Below are 20,694 nucleotides of genomic sequence, written 5' to 3' on the forward strand. Positions count from 1 at the left end.
ACGATTAATGTCATAAAGTCATACTTCATGCGTAATAGAGCACATAAAACAAACATTCCAACTTTTGCTTTTAAACGTTTACCATCTAAAGACAAGAAAAAGTTAACTTTCAACCTGACGGCAGCAATCCGTCTGAGAAAATCTGGGACACAGAGATGTCCACTGCTGTGTAAAACCGCATCTTATTTCAACAACAGTCCATATATGTCTGGGAACTTAAGACCACTACACGGTGGCCTAACCTCCCCCTACTCATTTTAACGGCATTGGTCACACCCAGACATACTCATAACCAGGGGGTCAATGTCTTTGTCAGTGAGTTTATGTTAGTGTATCTGTGTGATTGTCCGTTGTCTAGCCTGGGTTTGGGACTCTTTGCTCCCGGGATTGCCTGGTTGGTTCCTTGTTGGGGGGTTCTCGCGGGTTTTCTGGCTGCCTTCTCCTGTGGTCATGGGGGCGTCTGCCCAGGGCTTCCCTCTGTCGTCTTCTGGACGAGGGGGGGACTTGTTGGTGAGGGTATTCCTCCTGTCCCTCTCCCGGTCTTCCATGGGGTTTCGTTCTTGTCAACTTTTGGTCTCTTTGGTGGTGTGGTTCTGCCTTACCGCCTCCACTTTTGTTGCAGTTCAGGTAAAGCCTTGTGTTCACCTTGCACACACATTTACACAGACATACACACCTGCTCACTCACCTACATGCTCACCCCACAGTTTTGGGGACAGATAATTGCAGTAGTCCTGATTTTGAAGCTTCTGGTGTGAATGGATAGTTAGGTGGCAGCACGGTGGTTTGGTGGTTAGCACTGTCTCCTCACAGCAAGAAGGTTCCTAGTTCGACTACCGGGCCTGGCGGGGTTCTTTTCTGTGTGAAGTTTGCATGTTCTCCCCGTGCTTTCATGGGTTCCCTCCAGCTTCCTCCCACAGTCCAAAAACATGCATAGAGGTTAATTGATGTTTTGAAATTGCCCGTAGGTGTGAGTGTGAATGTGTCTGGTTGTCTGTCTATATAGGTGACCCTGCGATAGACTGGCGACCTGTCCAGGGTGAACCCCTGCGGTCAGCTGTAGGCTTGGCTCAGGGAAGAGAACGCCCCTGCCTTGCATAGTCCCCTGGGAGATTAGCCATTTTTCATCTAGGCAAATCCTAATGATTGGGCATGGGACACTTGATCACCCTGTAGCTGGCCACCTTTGATGAGGGTGTTTAGTGTTTAAAGGCCGAAACACCCCCTGATATAGAGGCATACTACTGAGGATGTGTCCCGAAATTGACATCTACCCCCCCCACTCTTAGGATTATCTCCCATGCCACTCGTAACATCCAGGCAAATCTCATGTGAGTGCATACCATCTATTGGCACAATGGACAGTTCCAACATCATGTCCCGTGTTTATGATTCTGCCTCTCGCCACAGTCCTATGTGAACATGGGAAGCCTGAATTTCAACTTTAAGGCCCAGCTCTGAGGCCTCACTCTGAAACAAGTCTTGATTTCTAACAACTGACCACATGGTATTAAAACAAATAAAATTAAGGAATGACTCCAAAGCCCAGTGGGCTTTGCAGTTTTCCCTTACAGGTGTTAAAAGGGGGCAGGATGGAGATCACGTGCGGACAGTAAGGACAGTGAATTGGTCCGCAGGCCTTGCTGACGCGAAGCGCGTCTCGCTGGTGGTTAAATAGCAGTGGCTTCCCGAACCTCGTTCTCTTTTCCTTCCAAGCTTCCAAGCTCTTCCACGGAGCTCTCCGTGAGCTACAAATGCTACATACGCATCAACACGGAGACAAGGAGGGTGAGGAAAAGAGTCGCTCTTTACCAGAACCCCCTGCGGAGCGTAACCATCCAGCTGTTCACCAAGGAACGCTGGTCTGCTTCCCAAATCTCTCTCTCTGACCTTTTTCATCACAAGGGAAATGTCTACTGTCCTCACATTTTATAAGGACTACACCTGCTCTCTGATCAGCGTGACCAGCATCAGCCGAGGAGCCATCCCGCCAGCTGCGCTCGTGAAAGCCTACTCGCCCACCCGCGTCAAAACGGAGTGCACGCAAACGTTCCGATGCTTCGATGAGCAGAAAGGGCCGGAATAAAGTGATCCTTCCACGCGCTACGTCCGGCCAGAGAAACCCCACCCTGTCTGGTGAAAAGAAGCAACCTGCTCACTCCTCAGGATAAGGTAGAGGGAGCAATGCCCAGGACTGGGCCCAGGACTGACTGGGATAGGAGCATTGGGTGATATGATGGGGAAAAATGGATGGATGGATGGACAGTTAGGGGAAATCCTGGGTCTTAGTGGTAGTCCTGTGTTTTTAGGAGTAGTCCTGGGTGCTCACTCCTCAAGTAAGGAGGAGACTTGAGCTCAGGGTAGGGCCTCCCGGGATTGGTAGAGGGAGCAATGCCCAGGACTGACTTAGATAGGATAGGGTGATATAATGGGGAAAAATGGATGGATGGACAGTTAGGGGAAATCCTGGGTCTTAGTGGCAGTCTTGGGTCTTAGTGGTAGTCCTGGGTCTTAGGGGAAGTCCTGGGTCTAAGGGGTAGTCCTAGGACTCAAGGGTAGTCCTGGGTCTTAGTGGTAGTCTTGGGTCTTAGTGGTAGTCTTGGGTCTTAGGAGTAGTCCTGGGTCTTAGGGGAAGTCCTGGGTCTAAGGGGTAGTCCTAGGACTCAAGGGTAGTCCTGGGTCTTAGTGGTAGTCTTGGGTCTTAGGAGTAGTCCTGGGTCTTAGGAGTATTCCTGGGTCTTAGTGGTAGTCTTGGGTCTTAGGAGTAGTCCTGGGTCTTAGGGGAAGTCCTGGGTCTTAGGGGAAATCCTGGGTCTAACAGGTTTTAAGTGAGAACTAAACATACATTTGCAACAAGTTATCTCAAAACAACAAGCGGAATGCCCCAAGCTGTGAGGCAGGGAGAACCATTTGCTGCTTTTAGCGGTTTTAATTTGTTAGTGAGTATTTTTGCTATGGCTGAACTTTGTTGTTGCTTTTTTGTTGTAACTTATTTGATATATTTCTACGTCATATTTTGCGAGGACTTTTGGTGTTATTGTTGCTCTCTTTGTTAGGGTTCTGTTCAGTGTTTCTTCTGGCCTCCCTGTCTGTTTTCCTCTGTTATTCCCATCCATGTATTTCCTCCTTGTCCTGCTACTTTGTGTGTTTTGCCACGCTGTAATGCTCCTGTGCTTGGGTTTCCTGTTTAGCTTTCCTTGTGCCTTGGAGCTGTTGGTTTTTTTCTCTCAATAACAGTAGATTGGGCTAATTGGACTAACTTAGCTGAGGTTTAAAGTGTAACCTGGTGTGAAACCTTGCGAGATGTAACATATGCCAAGTATGCAAGTGACCTTCCAAACCCCATTGCACTGTGATGGGAGTATAATTCATTCATTCATTTACTATACCCCCTCGAGGTCCAAACTAGGAACCTTCTTTCTGAGGCAGGGATGACCATTAAGCCCTTGTGCTACCCATCAACTATAGTGATTGATTTAATTTGACCTGCAAACCCAGTGCCTGGACACTGTGGGAGGGAGGCCAGGACTAGTGAGTGTCAAAGCCACCATCTAGTACGGAACAACAAAAACCCAGAGGCACGTCACTAACGGACCTCGGACAGAAAGAACCTGAAATGGAAAACCCTTACCCAGCATGTATTCACTGTAAACAAATGCTCCTATGGAGCCCCACATTTTTTGTATATGTAGATATGAATCTCCAAAGACTCAAAAACAGAGACTGGCTGTGCATCCTCATGATCCACATATCTGGTCAAAAGTAAAGTCGACATTTTCTAGTCTGATTGGCCTCAGAATACTTTACTCTGAAGCACTCCTCAGGAGAAATCCTACATGGATCTAGATGGACTTCCAACAGAGTACCGTCAGCACTTGATGAGGGCATGACCAGCAGAAGTGCAGACCTCCAGAGAAGCAGATGTTCTGGTAGTCGGCTAGTCCGGGGCATTCAGGTATCTGTTACCACAACCCAACCCAACTCTTCCCCAGCTTTGGATCTGTAATGCATCAGTTTGCCAGGTGTTTCCAGGCTGGTTTATGTGTAATAGGTGGGCATACGTACATTTCCACAGTCTTTGCAGTCATCAAGTCCAGTGTTCTCAGCAGAGTTTGTCATCTCCATGGAGAAGTTCTCAAACTCTGGTTTGACTGTCTTGAGCAGCGTGACAGTGTTCAGGGAGGCGTATGCTTGCCTTGCCTCATCGTCATACTGGTCTCCTCTTCTCCATGAGCCATTACCTTTACACATATTTTAGTATAAGAGAACAATATAAGAGAACAATTGTGGCTAATTAGGGACAACAAGTCTTAATAACCAGGGTTCCTTTAAGACCCAGTAAGGATCTGAAAATCTTTTATTACGCTACATTTTTGCATGAATATTTTGCATGAGCATATTTTGCATGAATATCAATAGAAAGCTGTAAACATGTAAAAATGGATATCATTGTGTTACAATAATGGCTTGAGTTTGTTCAAATTGATTAAAAGCTATGGTTTAACTTACCATAAGAAGAAGCGTTAAAGAGCTCAACATTGAAAAATATATGATTGCCTTTGGTCATCTGGAGTCTGTGTGCAGCCAACATGAGCTCTCGTATTCTGTCTGCTCCCATGCACATCATCACCACTGAAACAAGATCAGAGACAAACGGAGTCAACACTTCACATGAACATCATAAAATCTTCAAAAAAAACAAAGATTATTGGGGATTTTTATTGGCAGACACGCCTGCAGTCTGAGAGCCAGAAGGTCTGCAGGGATTACATGGAACTGAGCTCTTTATGATGAGAAGAGGCAAGGCCCTTCAGGGCTTCATAAGCCAGGAGGAGAGGAACTTAAAATTCAATCCTGGAATACAGCGAAAGCAGCAGAGAGAAGCTGAGCTCAGAGAAGTAGTATCTCCTCTGCTAATCCTCATTAAATCTCTCGCCGCACCGTCTTGGATCAGCTGGAGGCTGTTTTAGAGTAATTTGAGTAAATCCTACTAATAAATGCATGAATTAGTTCTACTAGTTCTGAACTAGTGCATCACTCTGAGACACAACAATCTTTATTTTATTATTTTATTAGAAGTGTAAAGATGAAATAAGGCAGTATTTGTACCATTAAGGTTAAGTGTTATCGTTCTGCTGTGGCAGGAGAGGGAGGTGGATGGAGGTAGAGAACGGATCAGCCGCTCATGGAAGCTGTGATCCCAGGATAAATCTGGGTACAAATCTGGGAACAGCGGTTTATTGTTGCTTCAATGTTGTGGTTCACCTCCAAGAATATCAAGACCTGAACTCACGGGAGCAGTGAACTAAATGATTATTTGACTATAAACCTGTCTGTACCTGGAACGAATAAAAAATAACTTGATCTCAACAGAAATCCTAAACTATGGAGTAGAAGCTTAACACATGATGTTCTCACAGTGGACCCATCTGTGTTAGAACAGATGTTCCAATGAAGTGATGGCCGTCCGTCCGTCCATCCATCCATCCATCCATCCATCCATCCATCCATCCATCCATCCATCCATCCGTCCATCCATCTATCATCCATCCATCCATCCATACATCCATCCATCCGTCCATCCATCTATCATCCATCCATCCACCCATCCATCCATCCATCCATCCATCCATCCATCCATCCATCCATCCATCCACCCATCCATCCATCCACCCATCCATCCGTCCACCCATCACCCATCCATCCATCCATCCATCCATCCATCCATCCATCCGTCCATCCATCTATCATCCATCCATCCATCATCCATCCATCCACCCATCACCCATCCATCCATCCATCCATCCATCCATCCGTCCATCCATCCATCCATCCATCCATCCATCCATCCATCCATCCGTCCATCCATCCATCCATCCACCCATCCACCCATCACCCATCCATCCATCCATCCATCCACCCATCCACCCATCACCCATCCATCCATCCATCCATCCATCCATCCATCCATCCATCCATCCACCCATCACCCATCCATCCATCCATCCATCTATCATCCATCCACCCATCACCCATCACCCATCCATCCATCCACCCATCACCCATCCATCCACCCATCCACCCATCCATCCATCCATCCATCCATCCATCCATCCATCCATCCATCCATCCATCCATCCATCCATCCATCCATCCATCCATCCATCCATCCATCCATCCATCCATCCATCCATCCATCCATCCATCCACCCACCCACCCACTCAAAGTGATCAGACAATGATGCCCAGGACACTTTCATCACGTATGAGTGAACGCTGGCGATTGACAGTTGTTGCAGTAAAAACTTGTTGAACCAAGGTACGTTTAGAATAGAGGCTCCTGGACACCCCATACATACATATGCTGACCCTGTTGTGATTGGTTTGGAACGCCCTATATTGGCAGAAAGGGCGGTGAATGAGAGGAATACCAGATCCATTTCAAATGGGAATATTTTTGCAAAGTGAGCGGTAGGACTGGCCTCTATTTTACAAATGCAGCATGTAAAAATTTGTGAAATTTAAAATATGAAAGCATGGCCTTACTTTCATCATTCTGATATACCATCAGTCTTTAAACCTGAACTCTATATAGAGTTGGGATGATAAATGAAGGTGTGGATGGTGGCCCCTGAGAAGGACCTGGCCACAGACTGTAGATTGGAGATTGGAGCTCCAGCCTGGACCGGAACCATGTAACTTCCAGCCAGTGGAGAGCCTTTCCCTGCCACTAAACCCCAACCGTAACCCCTCGGAAGGTCAAGAGTGGAGGTTAGTGGAGATCCACTTTTTACACATGCTACAGCTACGTGGTATTGTGGCCCCTGCTATACATCCTCTACACCAGGGGTCGGCAACCCGCGGCTCTAGAGCCGCATGTGGATCTTTAGCGCCGCCCTAGTGGCTCCCTGGAGCTTTTTCAAAAGTGTTTGACCTTTTTTTTCCCCTTTTTTTCTTCTTTTTTTCTCTTTTTTTCTCCTTTTTTCTTCTTTTTTCTCTTTTTTCTTACTTTTTCCTTTCCTTTTTAATCTCGATATTTCAACTTTTTTCTCTAAATTTTGACTTTTTTCTCAACATTTCAACTTTTTTCTCGAAATTTTGACTTTTTTCTCGACATTTTGACTTTTTTCTCAACATTTCGACTTTTGTCTCAAGATTGTACTTCAACATTAATCTTGACATTTCGACTTTTTTCTCAAAATTTCAACTTTTTTCTCAACATTTCGACTTTTTTCTTGAAGTGCATAATGAAAAAAAAATCTTCCCCCAGTTATAACTAGTTATAACTATATTATAATATAGATAAATGCAGCATGTGTTGCCTTCATTCTAAGGCTTACACCAGACTTTTAATTTTTTGCGGCTCCAGACATATTTGTTTTTTGTTTTTTTGGTCCAATATGGCTCTTTCAACATTTTGGGTTGCCGACCCCTGGTCTACACTCATGACAGCACCATGCCCACTCCAGCAATAGAATCATCAAGTTTGCTGATGACACCCCCTTTGTGGACAATAACCTGCCCTTGAACATAACTAAGACCAAGGAGCTGGTATTAGACTTCAGGCAGAAAAGACAATCAGTCTGTATAGATCAGCAGAGACTGAATAACGAGGGTCTCAGACGTCAGCCGGTCTATTGGCATCTACATAAAGAACATTAACACTGAGGCTCTCGTCAGTCGTCACAAAGGCAGAGGAAATACCATATGAGGATCCTTGGGAAGAACCAGCTCACACAAAGGTGCTTGTGTCCTCCTGTTGCTGTTCAGTGGAAACTGTTTTAACACATGGCATATGTGTAAGGTTTGCAAGGGTATGTTTATAGTTTGTTTCAGGAGGTTGTTGCTGAACATCTATGAAATGGTAAGAAGGTAAAGAAAATAGATTCATTAGAGATGAAAAGTTTTAAGAGATCATGGAATATGCGTTTCCATTATATCGGCCATTAATGTTGGAGGGCAGAGAGGCAACCAGCCAACATTGAAATAAAGTGTAATTTTAAGCCTTTGTCGGACACAAAAAAATGTAATTCCATTTAATTTTACAGCGTAGTCATGGTCCACTGCAGACCGAGGACATTTCAACTTTGTATGTTTTTGCTGAGCTGCCATCTCAAGTACTTGTTGTGTGTACTACTTTCAATAGACCCAAAAAGGATGAGAAACAAACTCATTAACATCAAAGTAATGATCCGTGAAATCTAAGGCCATGAGCTCACCTCTTCACTTTGCGTCCTTTGACAGTAGAACCCGGCATCTGGTCGCCAAGTAAAATGAAACGTAAAATGAAGGCCATGTTAGGTAAGTTTGGTTTTGATTTATGCATCTGCTGCCACCAGATAGACCAATTTAATTCAATTTAATTCAATTCAATTCAATTTTATTTATATAGCGTCTAATACAACAAAAGTGTCTCCAGATGCTTTCCAAAGACCCAGAACATGACTCCTGAGCAATTATTACATAAACAATGGCAGGTAAAAACTCCCCTAGTGGGAGAAAAGCCTTAAGCCAAACAGTGGCAAGAAAAACTCCTCTTTAGGAGGAAGAAACCTTGACCAGGACCTGGATCATAAGGGGGGACCCTCCTGCCGAGGGCCAAACTGGGGGGTCGGGGACATCAACAGCACAGCAGGCAGGTGGAAGCAGCAGTGGGATGACCGGGGGTGGCGACCGCAGGCCAGCACGCAGCTCCCGAAGCTCCGGCCCAATCAGCAAGCCCCAGGTTGGGGTGCAGGGTCGGGGAAATTTCAATTCAATTCAATTCAATTTTATTTATATAGCGTCTAATACAACAGAGTTGTCTCTAGACGCTTTCCAGAGACCCATACCCAGAACATGACCCCCGAGCAGTTATTACATAAACAATGGCAGATAAAAACTCCCCTAGTGGGAGAAAAACCTTAAGCCAAACAGTGGCAAGGAAAAACTCCCCTTTAGGAGGGAAGAAACCTTGAGCAGGACCAGGCTCGTAAGGGGGGACCCTCCTGCCGAGGGCCAGACTGGTGGGTCAGGGACGGCAACAGCACAGCAGGCAGGTGGAAGCAGCAACGGGATGACCAGGGGTGGGGACCGTAGGCCAGCACGCAGCTCCCGAAGCTCCGGCCCAATCAGCAAGTCCCAGGTTGGGGTGCAGGGTCAGGGAAAGACTTGTGCTGCTTGTGAAAGGTTGAGAAGGGGCAGGGCCAGGGAGAGGAGTCTTGACGGACAAATCTTTCCCCCACCTGCCCGAGCCGTTACCCTGCCCCTCTCACTCCCACGCTGCAGGTTCCGGTGTTGTGCATTCAGAGATGCTCTTCGCCACCGGCAGAGGATGCTGCACCATGTACAAAGTTTTAAAGGTATTGTGACATAATTTTTAACATGCTTTTAACACTATTAAAAGTCTTGGCCAATATCCCTCAAATGTGTCTAAAAAGGTGTAACAAGAAAAACTTCACTCCAGTACTCCAAGCCTGGCTTTTTATGACGGTGTTTTTTTGCGCAGTGAAAAACACTTCCTTTTCCCCCTTTCCTGTCAACCATTGCCCCGCTCCTCCTCCCAACCTCCTCCAACCCAACTGCTACACACTTCTGCCATCTCCACACACACGCGCGCACACCGAACCACAAACACCCACACACACAGCCCAGACAGGGCGACTACAGCCCGGGGATGAAGTCCAACCGGGACCAGAGGACTGGAAGGCAGCACCGTAGCTCCCCGCAAGCAATACGCTAACAGCGGCGTCGGAGAGTTAAGCCGGGAGCGACAGGCGAATCATGCACGGAAAAGCAGCACGGCGAAGCAGTCCACAGCAAACAATCACAAAAATAAAGGCATGCGAAGCAGTAGTGTCCCCTTATCTTAAGTCCAGTCAGTGGCCGCGGGTCTTTTTTGTAGTTGTCCTCCGGTGATGAGAACAAAAGAGGCTCTAAACACTTTCATACACAGCTCCGTGTTAAGCCTGATTTATGGTTCCGCGTTAAATCGACGCAGAGCCTACGCCGTAGGGTTCAGCGTACGGTGCGCGTCACCGCGTAACCCTACGCCGTAGGCTCTGCGTCGGTGTAACGCGGAACCATAAATCAGCCTTTATGGTGCGCTGGAGAGGAGAGGAGACAGGGAGCTGGGTGGAGGGGGCGGTGATTTAGCGGGTCGTTACGTAACGACCCGCCACCAAACCAGATGCGCCGTTTTTGCATAATTGTGCGGAAAATCCCAGAAAGCACACAATACACTGAATGTTAAAAGTTCGTTGTTTTTTGGGTGTAATTGATGTCAACACACCCAACAAAACACAAAAAATCAAGAAAAATTTGTTTTTCATGTCACAATCCCTTTAAGGCAAATACAGCATCGAAAAATCTTAGAATACCAAGAAATCCATCTTTTGTTCTGTCAGTACGCTCATTATGATGACATGTTTTTAACCATGAGAACAAAACTGCGAGAAAGTCATTTGTACAGGTAGTAAGGTAAAAAAACAAACAAACAAAAAACTGGAGTAACAACAACTACAGCATTTGAGACGCCAAACTTAATTGAACATTTACAGCAGTATCACTCCGCTGAGCATGCTCAATGTTCTGAAGATAACGATGGCTGAAAATAAAGCCAGTAGAGCATGCAGCCTCTGCTAACTTTAATGTTTGCAGTTGATAAATCAGTTAGATCAGCCTATATATTTATTACATGATGTGATTATAGCTGATTCTAAAAAGAAAATCATAAGACAAAATCTGTATTGGCAGAGCAGGCCTTTTAGAAAATTAGAAATTAGAAAAAAATATAGCAACAAGTGTATCTCCACTTTCAAGGCCTGCTGGAGGGAAAGGTGCTGCCCAGCGGCGGGAAGCTCGGCTCAATCACGGGTCCCTGGGTGGAAACTGTAGCTGAGTTTGTGCCTTTATTAACTACGACACTAGCAGAGCAGCCATGCTACATCCTCAGCAGAGACACCTACTGTTTAGGATGAAGAATGAACAAGTCCAACAAGTCTCTGGCACCGCTGTAAATGGTTATAGTGCTGACGTCAATCTGAGAGAGAAGTTGATCTTAATCTAAATCTGTTGCACAGATTGGACAGCCAGAGGGCTGAGCTCATGAAGGGCCCCTACAATTTAAAATGGGTTTTTCATACACTGTACAGAGTTAGTGATAAAAATAATAGATTTCTAAAGTAGTATTCATCCAAGATTGCCGCTAAAATGGCTTTATAATAACAGAAACCGCATAAACACATTTAAGTTCAAGATGTGGGTTGAATTCAAGTGGGGTCAAGACCTTGGAGTTTAACAGACGCGAACGCAGAATTCCTAAAAAATGTAGCTTCAAATGTTATTGTTTCTCCATGTATTTAAAGCTTTCATCACAAATGATTAATATAATATAAAAAAAGAAAAACGGCTGAGGACGGATTTCACCGGGTTGTGTAAACTCTTCCTCGGTGTTTTGGAGATTGAAAATAAACCAACAAACAAGTAGCTATACAACCGTGAGGTCGGGGTCTCTGTTAATAGGGAAGATTGAGTCTCAGTGGAACATTCCTAACAACTCTGTCACTTAAACCTACCTCCTGAAATATCCCTGGAGTCGGTGGGACAAACTTCACCTCAGTCCTGCCAGTACTATAGCACCCTTTAATTACAGCGGGCTCGACACACACTACTGGCTTGTGTACTCTCTGAAAGTCATTCCACGGGGCAGCGCTTGCAGCCAGCAATATTTCAAAACGTCACTTTTTTTTTTCTTTTGCTGGGGCTCATTACAAATTAACTCAGAAATGTGGCAAGGCATGGCAAACTCAGAGTCTGCGGAGCTTGTACCTCAAGTGTCCTGTGGTAAATGTAAACCTGAAAGCCAGAACATTAGCATAAGCAAACATGTGGCTGTAAATTGGAATGTCATTTATACAAAAGGAAAAAAAAAGCCAAAAACACATCAGACATCAATCCTGCAGATTAAAAAACTGAATTTATCCTACGTTGCAAAGATAATTACACCCCCCCCCCCAAAAAAAAAAACGAAAATAAAACTGGAATCATATGGAAATTGCAGATTTAAGAGAGTAATGTCCTTTCAATTTTATTTTTGTTAAAGACAATGTGATCCCAGGATGCTTTTTGGGTTTTTTCACAGCTACTTAATTTCAGTTACTAGTTTAAATCCGTTTTTGCATTTCAAGCCTGAAAAACATTCCAGATCAAGTTGTGACAGTAGCAACTGCAGCACTTTGACACTGACATTAAAACCAGTGACATGACACTCCAAATGATGAAGAGGTTTAGGTGTTATGCTGTCCTCCTGCAAACATGTCTTAAAGTTTTACATTTCTGCTTTCAGAACTCTTCACACACACTGTTTGGGAACCCACCGGGACTGCGGGCAGACGAGTCCAGTACCAGAACCCCACTTTTCCTCAGCACGTTCTTTGTGCAGAATATGATTTTGCACAAAGGATTTTTAAATCTGGCACTTGAGCCCATGCATTTATTATGTAAGGGCCACAAGTGCATTCACACGTCAATTCTATTATTGCACAACACACTGCAATAACCGAATTCAGTTCAATTCAATTTATTTATATAACGTCTATTACAATACTAATTATCTGTAGACCCAGAGCATGACCCTTGAGCAAATGCTCCCAGAGAAAATTGATGAAAATGATGAGGAAATTGAGACTGGAACGCTGGAAACTTCACACCTTCAAAAGCTGCCCACTATATTCGATACAGCAAAAGTAACAGTGGAGGGGCATTCACGGGTCAGATCCTGGTTAAAGAGAGGGCAAAGAAGGCGCAACCCTAGTCTCTCAAAAAGGGGAGATGCTAGACACAAGATGAGGCAATTTGATGAAAACAAAAAGTTAAATCTTGACCATAACTCCGGTGAAACAGACAGAAAAGAAGGTTCATTATAGAGTAGAAGCACAAATCGGGAAAGGATCCATCCTTGCAGGATGAATTTAAGGACATCATGTATATGATGTCCATCGTTAATGGGCTCATAAAGTATATGGGACATAACCATAGTCTTGGTGAAAAATGCATGGACATGGTCTTGAAAGCCATATGCTTAAATGTTCCCGGTGTGTTCAAGGAGCACAAGTCACAGTTCAGCTTGGTTGACAGCTTCATATCAAATCTCAAAAGTGGTGTCAGATCGGCCTTCTGACGCAACTTATAGTGAATCAACTGGTGGTTGGGGTTCTTGGACGCATGAAATGTGTTCCCCCAGACATCTTCCCAGTTTATGTACTCCTCCACAACAGCCAAGTCTCTAGACCATGCATTGGCCAGGGGTAGCTTCTTCTTCTGTGTGTATTTACCCTTTAACCGCTTCTCAGAAATATGACATTTCTTTTCTAACTTGCAGATCCTGCGGCTCCTCTCTTTTTTGAGATGAGATACCTAAGAGGATGTAAAGTCCCTAATACACCCCTTGGTGGCCATCCATATATATATGAGGCATCCTCTACTGTGCCTATATTATTGGCTACGAATTCTGTAATTCTTTTCCTAAATTGTGCTACAAATACCTCATCCTGCAGAAGCGTTGCATTAAAGCACCATCTAGGTGTTCTATTGAGTCTGTGACTAAGATCTATCGTCATCAACAGCGGGTTATGGTCAGATAGTGTCGCCGGCAGCACCTGTATCAGATCTCCACCCGTTTTCAGACTCGAAGAGAGCAGAAAGTAATCGATTCTGGAATGTGATTTATGATATAGAAAAGTATGTATAGTCTCTAATGCCCTGGTTCTGAATGTGCCACATATCAACTAGGTTAATGTCTCATAGTCTGATAAAGACAGCAGCTCCTTGGTAAGTTCAGGAAAAAAGAGAGGGTCAAAAACTGCTGGTGCGTATACGCATATAAAGGCTACTTTCTTTCCATATATGGATGTACATAAATATGCTATGCGACCTGATGTCCCTTTATTAACCTTTTCCACCTCTAAGGTCAGGCTCCTTTTGGTCAAAATGACTGTCCCCCTAGAGATATAACTCCCCGGGGGCTCTTCTCATCTCCGAAAACATCGGGTCAAATTTCTTAACAGGCGTTATTTGGATAAACTGAGCCCAGGTTGCGGATCTTAAGGTTATCTTTATGCCTGAAAAAATATTAAAACTTAATAAAGTGCCATATTAACAGCACTACAGCTGAAATTAAAACAGCTTTTAGCTCTCAGCTTCCTGATCAGGTTAGGGATGAAAACGAGGGGTAGGGGGAGAATTGGGACAGGCACCAGGGCCAAGTGCCCTAGATCTCAAGTGCCCTAAAATCTCCCCCTTCTTTTTTAGGGGTTAGGGAAGAAAAGAAGGGCGAGTGGAGAAAAGAAGGGCGAGTGAAGTTGAATTGGGATTGGGCCTTTGAATATCATGGTAGCCTTACCGTTGTTCTTGTTGCTGCGGATCCTGTGGGCGTGTTCTATTTGAATCTTGGTGTCCCCAAGCGAGGGGATCCACTTTGGCAGCATTTCTTGTAGGAAAGCGATTGCATCCCCTCCCTCTCTGCCGGTTGCGACCCCTATAATTCTCGCATTGTTCCGCCGATCTTGGTCCTCCAGCGATGCAACTTTCACCTGCAACTTTTCCAGATCAGCGGTGTTGTTACTCACTTCCCTTTTCACGGCTCTCGTCTCGGCTTGTACACGATCCACTTTCGCGGCCAGTCTTTTGACCGTTTCCATGTGGGCTTCCACTTTCCTCTCCAAGCTCTCTACAGAATTTTTCATTCCGTCGATAGCTCCCTGAACAGCCCGTGTCACCGCTGCTTCCAGGTTATCTTGTTGTCTAGCTTAATGCATTGATGCCTCTACATTCATCATTCATCACTGGAATTTAGGAGGTTCTCACTCAGTCAAACTTAATGTCTTAAGTCTGCACAAGAGACAGTTTGAACAAAGTTGGACCCTTCGCTACTGGATTCACTTAACTAACTCTACTCTTGCATCCAGGTGTTTGTTTCAGAGTTTTATGTATAAAGCAATTATAAATACACAGCCTCAGGCACTGCTTGTTCCAGATCTGTGTGTCCTCAACTAATGGATAATGACACACCAGCAGCTGCCTGTAGTAACCTGGTTACACGGAACAAAAACAGCACGCTGACGATGAGTTCCTCAACCTTGAATAAGGCTGTTTTTTTAAAGATCACTTGGGTAAAAAAGAAAGAGAAAAAAGGACCACAAAAGTAGTGAGTTTTTCTGGATGTGTACAAGAGACGGTATTTTTTGGTATCCGTTCCTAAATGGTCGGTACCGGAATACTGTTAATTATTCTGGACAAACGATACTGTTATCAGTGTCTTTTTAAAGAGAGTCTACCCAGAGAAACATAACTGTCGCGTAATGATACCGCCGCCGTCGACAGGTGATGACGTAGCGCCCTGTTGTTTTTCTCTAGGCAATAGGTCAATATGCCGTCAGAGCTAAGCCATCGAAGGTATGGGTTCACTTTATTAAATGTAATCAAGCCTTGGCTCAATGCAATATACAATAATCCCTCGTTTTTCGACTGCATAAAAATAATAAAATAATCATGGTTTTGGAAAACCTGGTTTAAAGCCAGACCTGAAGCTGCTGATCTTCTGTGGTGGAGGCCAGGGAGAGCCCACCTTCAGTGGGAACCAGTCTCTGAAGGGAGTTCCTCTCAAGGTGGATCTGCACAGGGTGGGCTTCATTTCCAAAATTTTATCCTGGTGTTAGTTAAGAAACTGTTTGACCAGAGTAGTTCGTCATGTTTTGGGGATTATTTGGGGTTGTCTTCCATTAATTACCAAAAGACATTTTTTTATGAACTGATGCTAAAACCTGCAGAATCAACAGAGGGAGTACTCCCTTTTTCACTACTATGTTTCACAGTCTTCCAAATATTGTAAAGGATAAGTAACATCCCCTGGTCATGATCTCAGTTGTTTCAGGCGATCCTGCAGCTTCATGTATGTGTTCTTTTTTTATCTACAAGTGTGTTTTTGAAGCAGGACGGGTCGCAGGGGCACCGGTCTCAGCAGAGATCCCATGACCTGCCCTCTCTCCAGCCACCTCCTCTCGCTCTTACCAGGGAGACACGGAGACATTCCCAGGCCAGCGGAGAGATAGGATCTCTCCAGGGAGTCCTGGGTCTGCCCTGGGGCTTCCTTCCGATGGGACATGTCTGAAACACCTCCCCTGGCAGGCGTCCAGCAGGCACGAGACCAGATGCCCAGACCGCCCCTGTTGGAGCCTTTCCATGCAGAGGAGCAGTTACTTTACTCGGAGCTCCTCCTGAGAAGTTTATTGCATTATTACCATTGTGATCACTATTACTTTTTAACTATGTGACTGTTTAAGTTGTGCCCCCCCCTCCCATTGATTCAATTCAATTCAATTTCATTTGTATAGCGTCTATTACAACAGAAGTTGTCTCTAGACGCTTTCCAGAGACCCAGAACATGAACATAAACCCCCGAGCAATTATTACATAAACAATGGCAGGTAAAAACTCCCCTAGTGGGAGAAAAACCTTAAGCCAACACCAAACTGAGATGCTACAGTGGCAGCGGTGGAAATATGGAATAAGTTGGAGAGCGATTTGAAATTATGTAGAACCTTAACCTTATTTAAAAAAACATTGAAAAGAAGGATTTTCTATATCAAATTAATGAGCGGTGATGCTGCTATGTTGATTTGGGTATTCATTTAATTGGTGATTTGATTTGATTATTTAAGGATGAAGGAAACATGTAGACTGCACTTTTTATTTTTTTTATTTCTTGAGGAATCTTTGTTATCCCCATGGAGGCAATTTGTTTTACCGGCAGTCTTATCTCTTAGCTCTTGCTTTTATTTCATTACTTTAAATAATCTTTTTGAGGGTAGGCAATGAATAAGCTTTTCTTCAGCCTACACCTTTTTCGGTCTAGATGTTATTTGTATATTGAAAACTTTTTTGTAATGTTTTCTTTGAACAGTGTATTCGTTTCCTTGTTGTCATTTTTATTCTTTTTTTTTTGTGATGTCATGACCGAAATAAACTAAACTAAACTAAGCCAAACAGTGGCAAGGCAAATGCATTGCTTAAAATGAAGACCCTGTTTTAATCAAAAGCCTCTTCTTACATTAAACTGCCTTGCTTTGGTATGCAGATAATCTACGTTGGATTACTACATGATACTTTCATGACGTTCCTCCAAAGAAAAAACAAACTCAAGGATGGCTAAAATAAGTAAGGTGTTGAGTATCTGTTATCTCTGCATAAATGCTTATTTTCCACAGCAGAGAGCTTATCACACCTCCTCCACAGCGCTTCAAGGCGCAGAGCACACATGGAGATACCACTTCTCTGCGTCTCACAAAAGCAGATTTGATGGAATTAAGATTCTCAGATTTGGGAGCATAATATGAAAATAGAGCTCTCCCTGTGAAGCATGAATGCAAGCCCTGACACGAGGTGAGGTCGGCCTTATTTGTTGCTGGTATAAGGCTTCAAATCTTTATAAAAATATGTTTATTTTATCTTATGTAGATAGAATGAAAAGGTTAAACTCTGCTCCTGTAACTGTTGTTTCTACTTGGAAGTTAATCGTCTCCATATTGAGAGTTTTCCTTTTCCTGACGAGACATCTCTGGTGACATGATGGTGACAAGCATAAATCTGAAACGTATCATTCCAGACCGTTTGCTGTAAAGCTTCATACGTTTGATGTTTTCTTGCAAACTTCAGGACTAACATATTGCAGAGTATAAGTTATGTACGGTAATACGCAAATGTGGTTAAATATGTATGGTTCATCTATGGATTTCTATGGAATTTATTAGAAAATGGTGGGAATAATCCATATTCAAATAAGAATATAAACATTTGCTTGGTCACAAGTAGACAGAAGTGCCATACATTCCCACATATTTTTATTCATTCTCAAACACCAATGCACTACATGTAGGAACTGACTTTACGTGGCCCTTTGTGAAGAAAATATGGGACACCTCACTGTTTCTGACTAAAAACAAATCTGTCATTAATTCCTCCTGCTGATAAGATGAAGTCTGACAACCAGAACACTGTGCTACTACAAACTGCCAAAGCATGGGTGATAAGTCCCACAGCTGCACTAAACTCCGTTACTTGATGGACGGAGGCAGTCAAGGGAAGCTGGATTCAGGAAACGGTGGTGGTGAAGGTGGTTTTCAAGTGCACCATTCAGGGACAGGAATGTATCCCTGAATGTTTACTGCATACACGATTCCTGATGTAGTAGAAATGACCTGTTGCACCTTAACCTGGCTGTCTACACCCTTACCTGGCTGTGTTGCACCTTTACCTGGCTGTGTTGCCCCTTTACCTGGCTGTGTTGCACCTTTACCTGGCTGTGTTGCACCTTAACCTGGCTATGTTGCACCTTAACCTGGCTGTGTTGCACCTTTACCTGGCTGTGTTGCCCATTTACCTGGCTGTGTTGCACCTTAACCTGGCTGTGTTGCACCTTTACCTGGCTGTCTACACCCTTACCTGGCTCTTTTGCACCTTAACCTGGCTGTGTTGCACCTTAACCTGGCTGTGTTGCACCTTAACCTGGCTGTCTACACCTTTACCTGGCTGTGTTGCACCTTTACTTGGCTGTGTTGCCCCTTAACCTGGCTGTGTTGCACCTTTACCTGGCTGTGTTGCACCTTAACCTGGCTGTGTTGCACCTTTACCTGGCTGTGTTGCACCTTTACTTGGCTTTGTTGCACCTTTACCTGGCTGTGTTGATTCTTTACCTGGCTGTGTTGAACCTTAACCTGGCTGTGTTGCACCTTTACCTGGCACTGTTGCACCTTTACCTGGCTGTCTTGCACCTTTACCTGGCTGTGTTGCACCTTTACCTGGCACTGTTGCACCTTTACCTGGCTGTGTTGCACCTTTACCTGGCTGTGTTGCACCTTAACCTGGCTGTGTTGCACCTTTACCTGGCTGTGTTGCACCTTTACCTGGCTTTGATGCACCTTAACCTGGCTGTGTTGCACCTTAACCTGGCTGTGTTGCACCTTTACCTGGCTGTGTTGCACCTTAACATGGCCGTGTTGCACCTTTACCTGGCTGTGTTGCACCTTAAACTGGCTCTGTTTTACCTTAACCTGGCTGTGTTGCACCTTAACCTGGCTGTGTTGCACCTTTACCTGGCTCTGTTGCACCTTAACCTGGCTGTGTTGCACCTTTACCTGGCTTTGATGCACCTTAACCTGGCTGTGTTGCACCTTAACCTGGCTGTGTTGCACCTTTACCTGGCTGTGTTGCACCTTAACATGGCCGTGTTGCACCTTTACCTGGCTGTGTTGCACCTTAAACTGGCTCTGTTTTACCTTAACCTGGCTGTGTTGCACCTTAACCTGGCTGTGTTGCACCTTTACCTGGCTCTGTTGCACCTTAACCTGGCTGTGTTGCACCTTTACCTGGCTCTGTTGCACCTAACCTGGCTGTGTTGCATCTTTACCTGGCTGTGTTGCACCTTTACCTGGCTGTGTTGGACCTTAACCTGGCTGTGTTGCACCTTAACCTGGCTGTGTTGCACCTTTACCTGGCTGTGTTGTACCTTAACCTGGCTGTGTTGCACCTTAACCTGGCTGTGTTGCACCTTAACCTGGCTGTGTTGCACCTTTACCTGGCTGTGTTGCACCTTAACCTGACTGTGTTGCACCTTTACCTGGCTGTGTTGCACCTTTACTTGGCTGTGTTGCACCTTTACCTGGCTCTGTTGCACCTTTACCTGGCTGTGTTGCACCTTAACCTGACTGTGTTGCACCTTTACCTGGCTGTGTTGCACCTTTACCTGGCTGTGTTGCACCTTTACTTGGCTGTGTTGCACCTTTACCTGGCTTTGATGCACCTTTACCTGGCTGTATTGGACCTTTACCTGGCTGTGTTGCACCTTTACTAAAGCTGTACAGCAGCTTGAAGAAACTTCCATATATAAGGACGGGCGTTACCAGGTAGAGCTGCCATGGCAACAAGATCATCCTACACAGCAGGACAAGTACTGTTGCAATGAAATGTTTGGATGGTCTGAAACAGAAACTCTGAAATGATGTTGCATTCTGCAGAAGGTACTCTGATGCTGTAAAGGACTACCCAAAAAAAGGAATAAATTCACAAAAGTGATCAGAAGATTGGAAAAACATTGCCTGGTTTGATGTGTCTTAATCTCTCTTGGCACAGTCGGATGGTAGGATTTAGCGTAAACAACATGAAAGTATGGATCCATCCCACCTATTGTCAACAGCTAGAACCAGCTGAGGTGTTTTAAACTCGACAGCCTACCTGAGTATGGTTGCTGCAGCTGGAAATAACTAGGCACAACATAAAGAAAAGAAAAGAGAAAAAAATGACCCTCCACAAACATGTTTATCAAACTTCAAACTTTCTGACCTGCAGGATCAGCACTTGGCTCGCTGTGAGAGGAAAAAAAAAAAGGTTTTAAAAAATGAATTAGTCCAATGATGGATAAACACTGAATATATATATATATAAAAAGAATACACTCATCAGTATGCCACAAGTTAACTCTTTTGCATGCTGGAAACCTCAAGTGCCAGAAATTATATACAGCTCAGACCTTGCTAGAATTAAAGTTCATTAGAAGAATCCAGGTAAACTAAATAAAGGACTGCCAAAGTAACATAGCTATAAAAAACTTGTAGACTAATTTACCTCCATGAACTAAAACATTTAGATTAGATCCTGTCAGGA

At 44.4% G+C, this 20,694-nt stretch overlaps 1 protein-coding gene across 1 annotated transcript in view; it reads right to left on the reverse strand.

Annotated features, from left to right (window-relative positions):
• The window catches only part of npr3 (natriuretic peptide receptor 3), a 58,323-nt gene that overhangs the window by 14,129 nt on the left and 23,500 nt on the right, over nt 1–20,694 (reverse strand). The window contains exons 2-3 of the mRNA XM_061730177.1: nt 4,510–4,632; nt 4,066–4,241 (exon numbers count right to left, since the gene is read on the reverse strand). Of these exons, the coding sequence (XP_061586161.1) occupies nt 4,066–4,241; nt 4,510–4,632 (299 nt within the window). The remainder of the gene's footprint in view (nt 1–4,065; nt 4,242–4,509; nt 4,633–20,694) is intronic.

Source organism: Cololabis saira, chromosome 9 (genome assembly GCF_033807715.1).
Source record: "Cololabis saira isolate AMF1-May2022 chromosome 9, fColSai1.1, whole genome shotgun sequence".
NCBI classification, from domain to species: domain Eukaryota; kingdom Metazoa; phylum Chordata; class Actinopteri; order Beloniformes; family Belonidae; genus Cololabis; species Cololabis saira.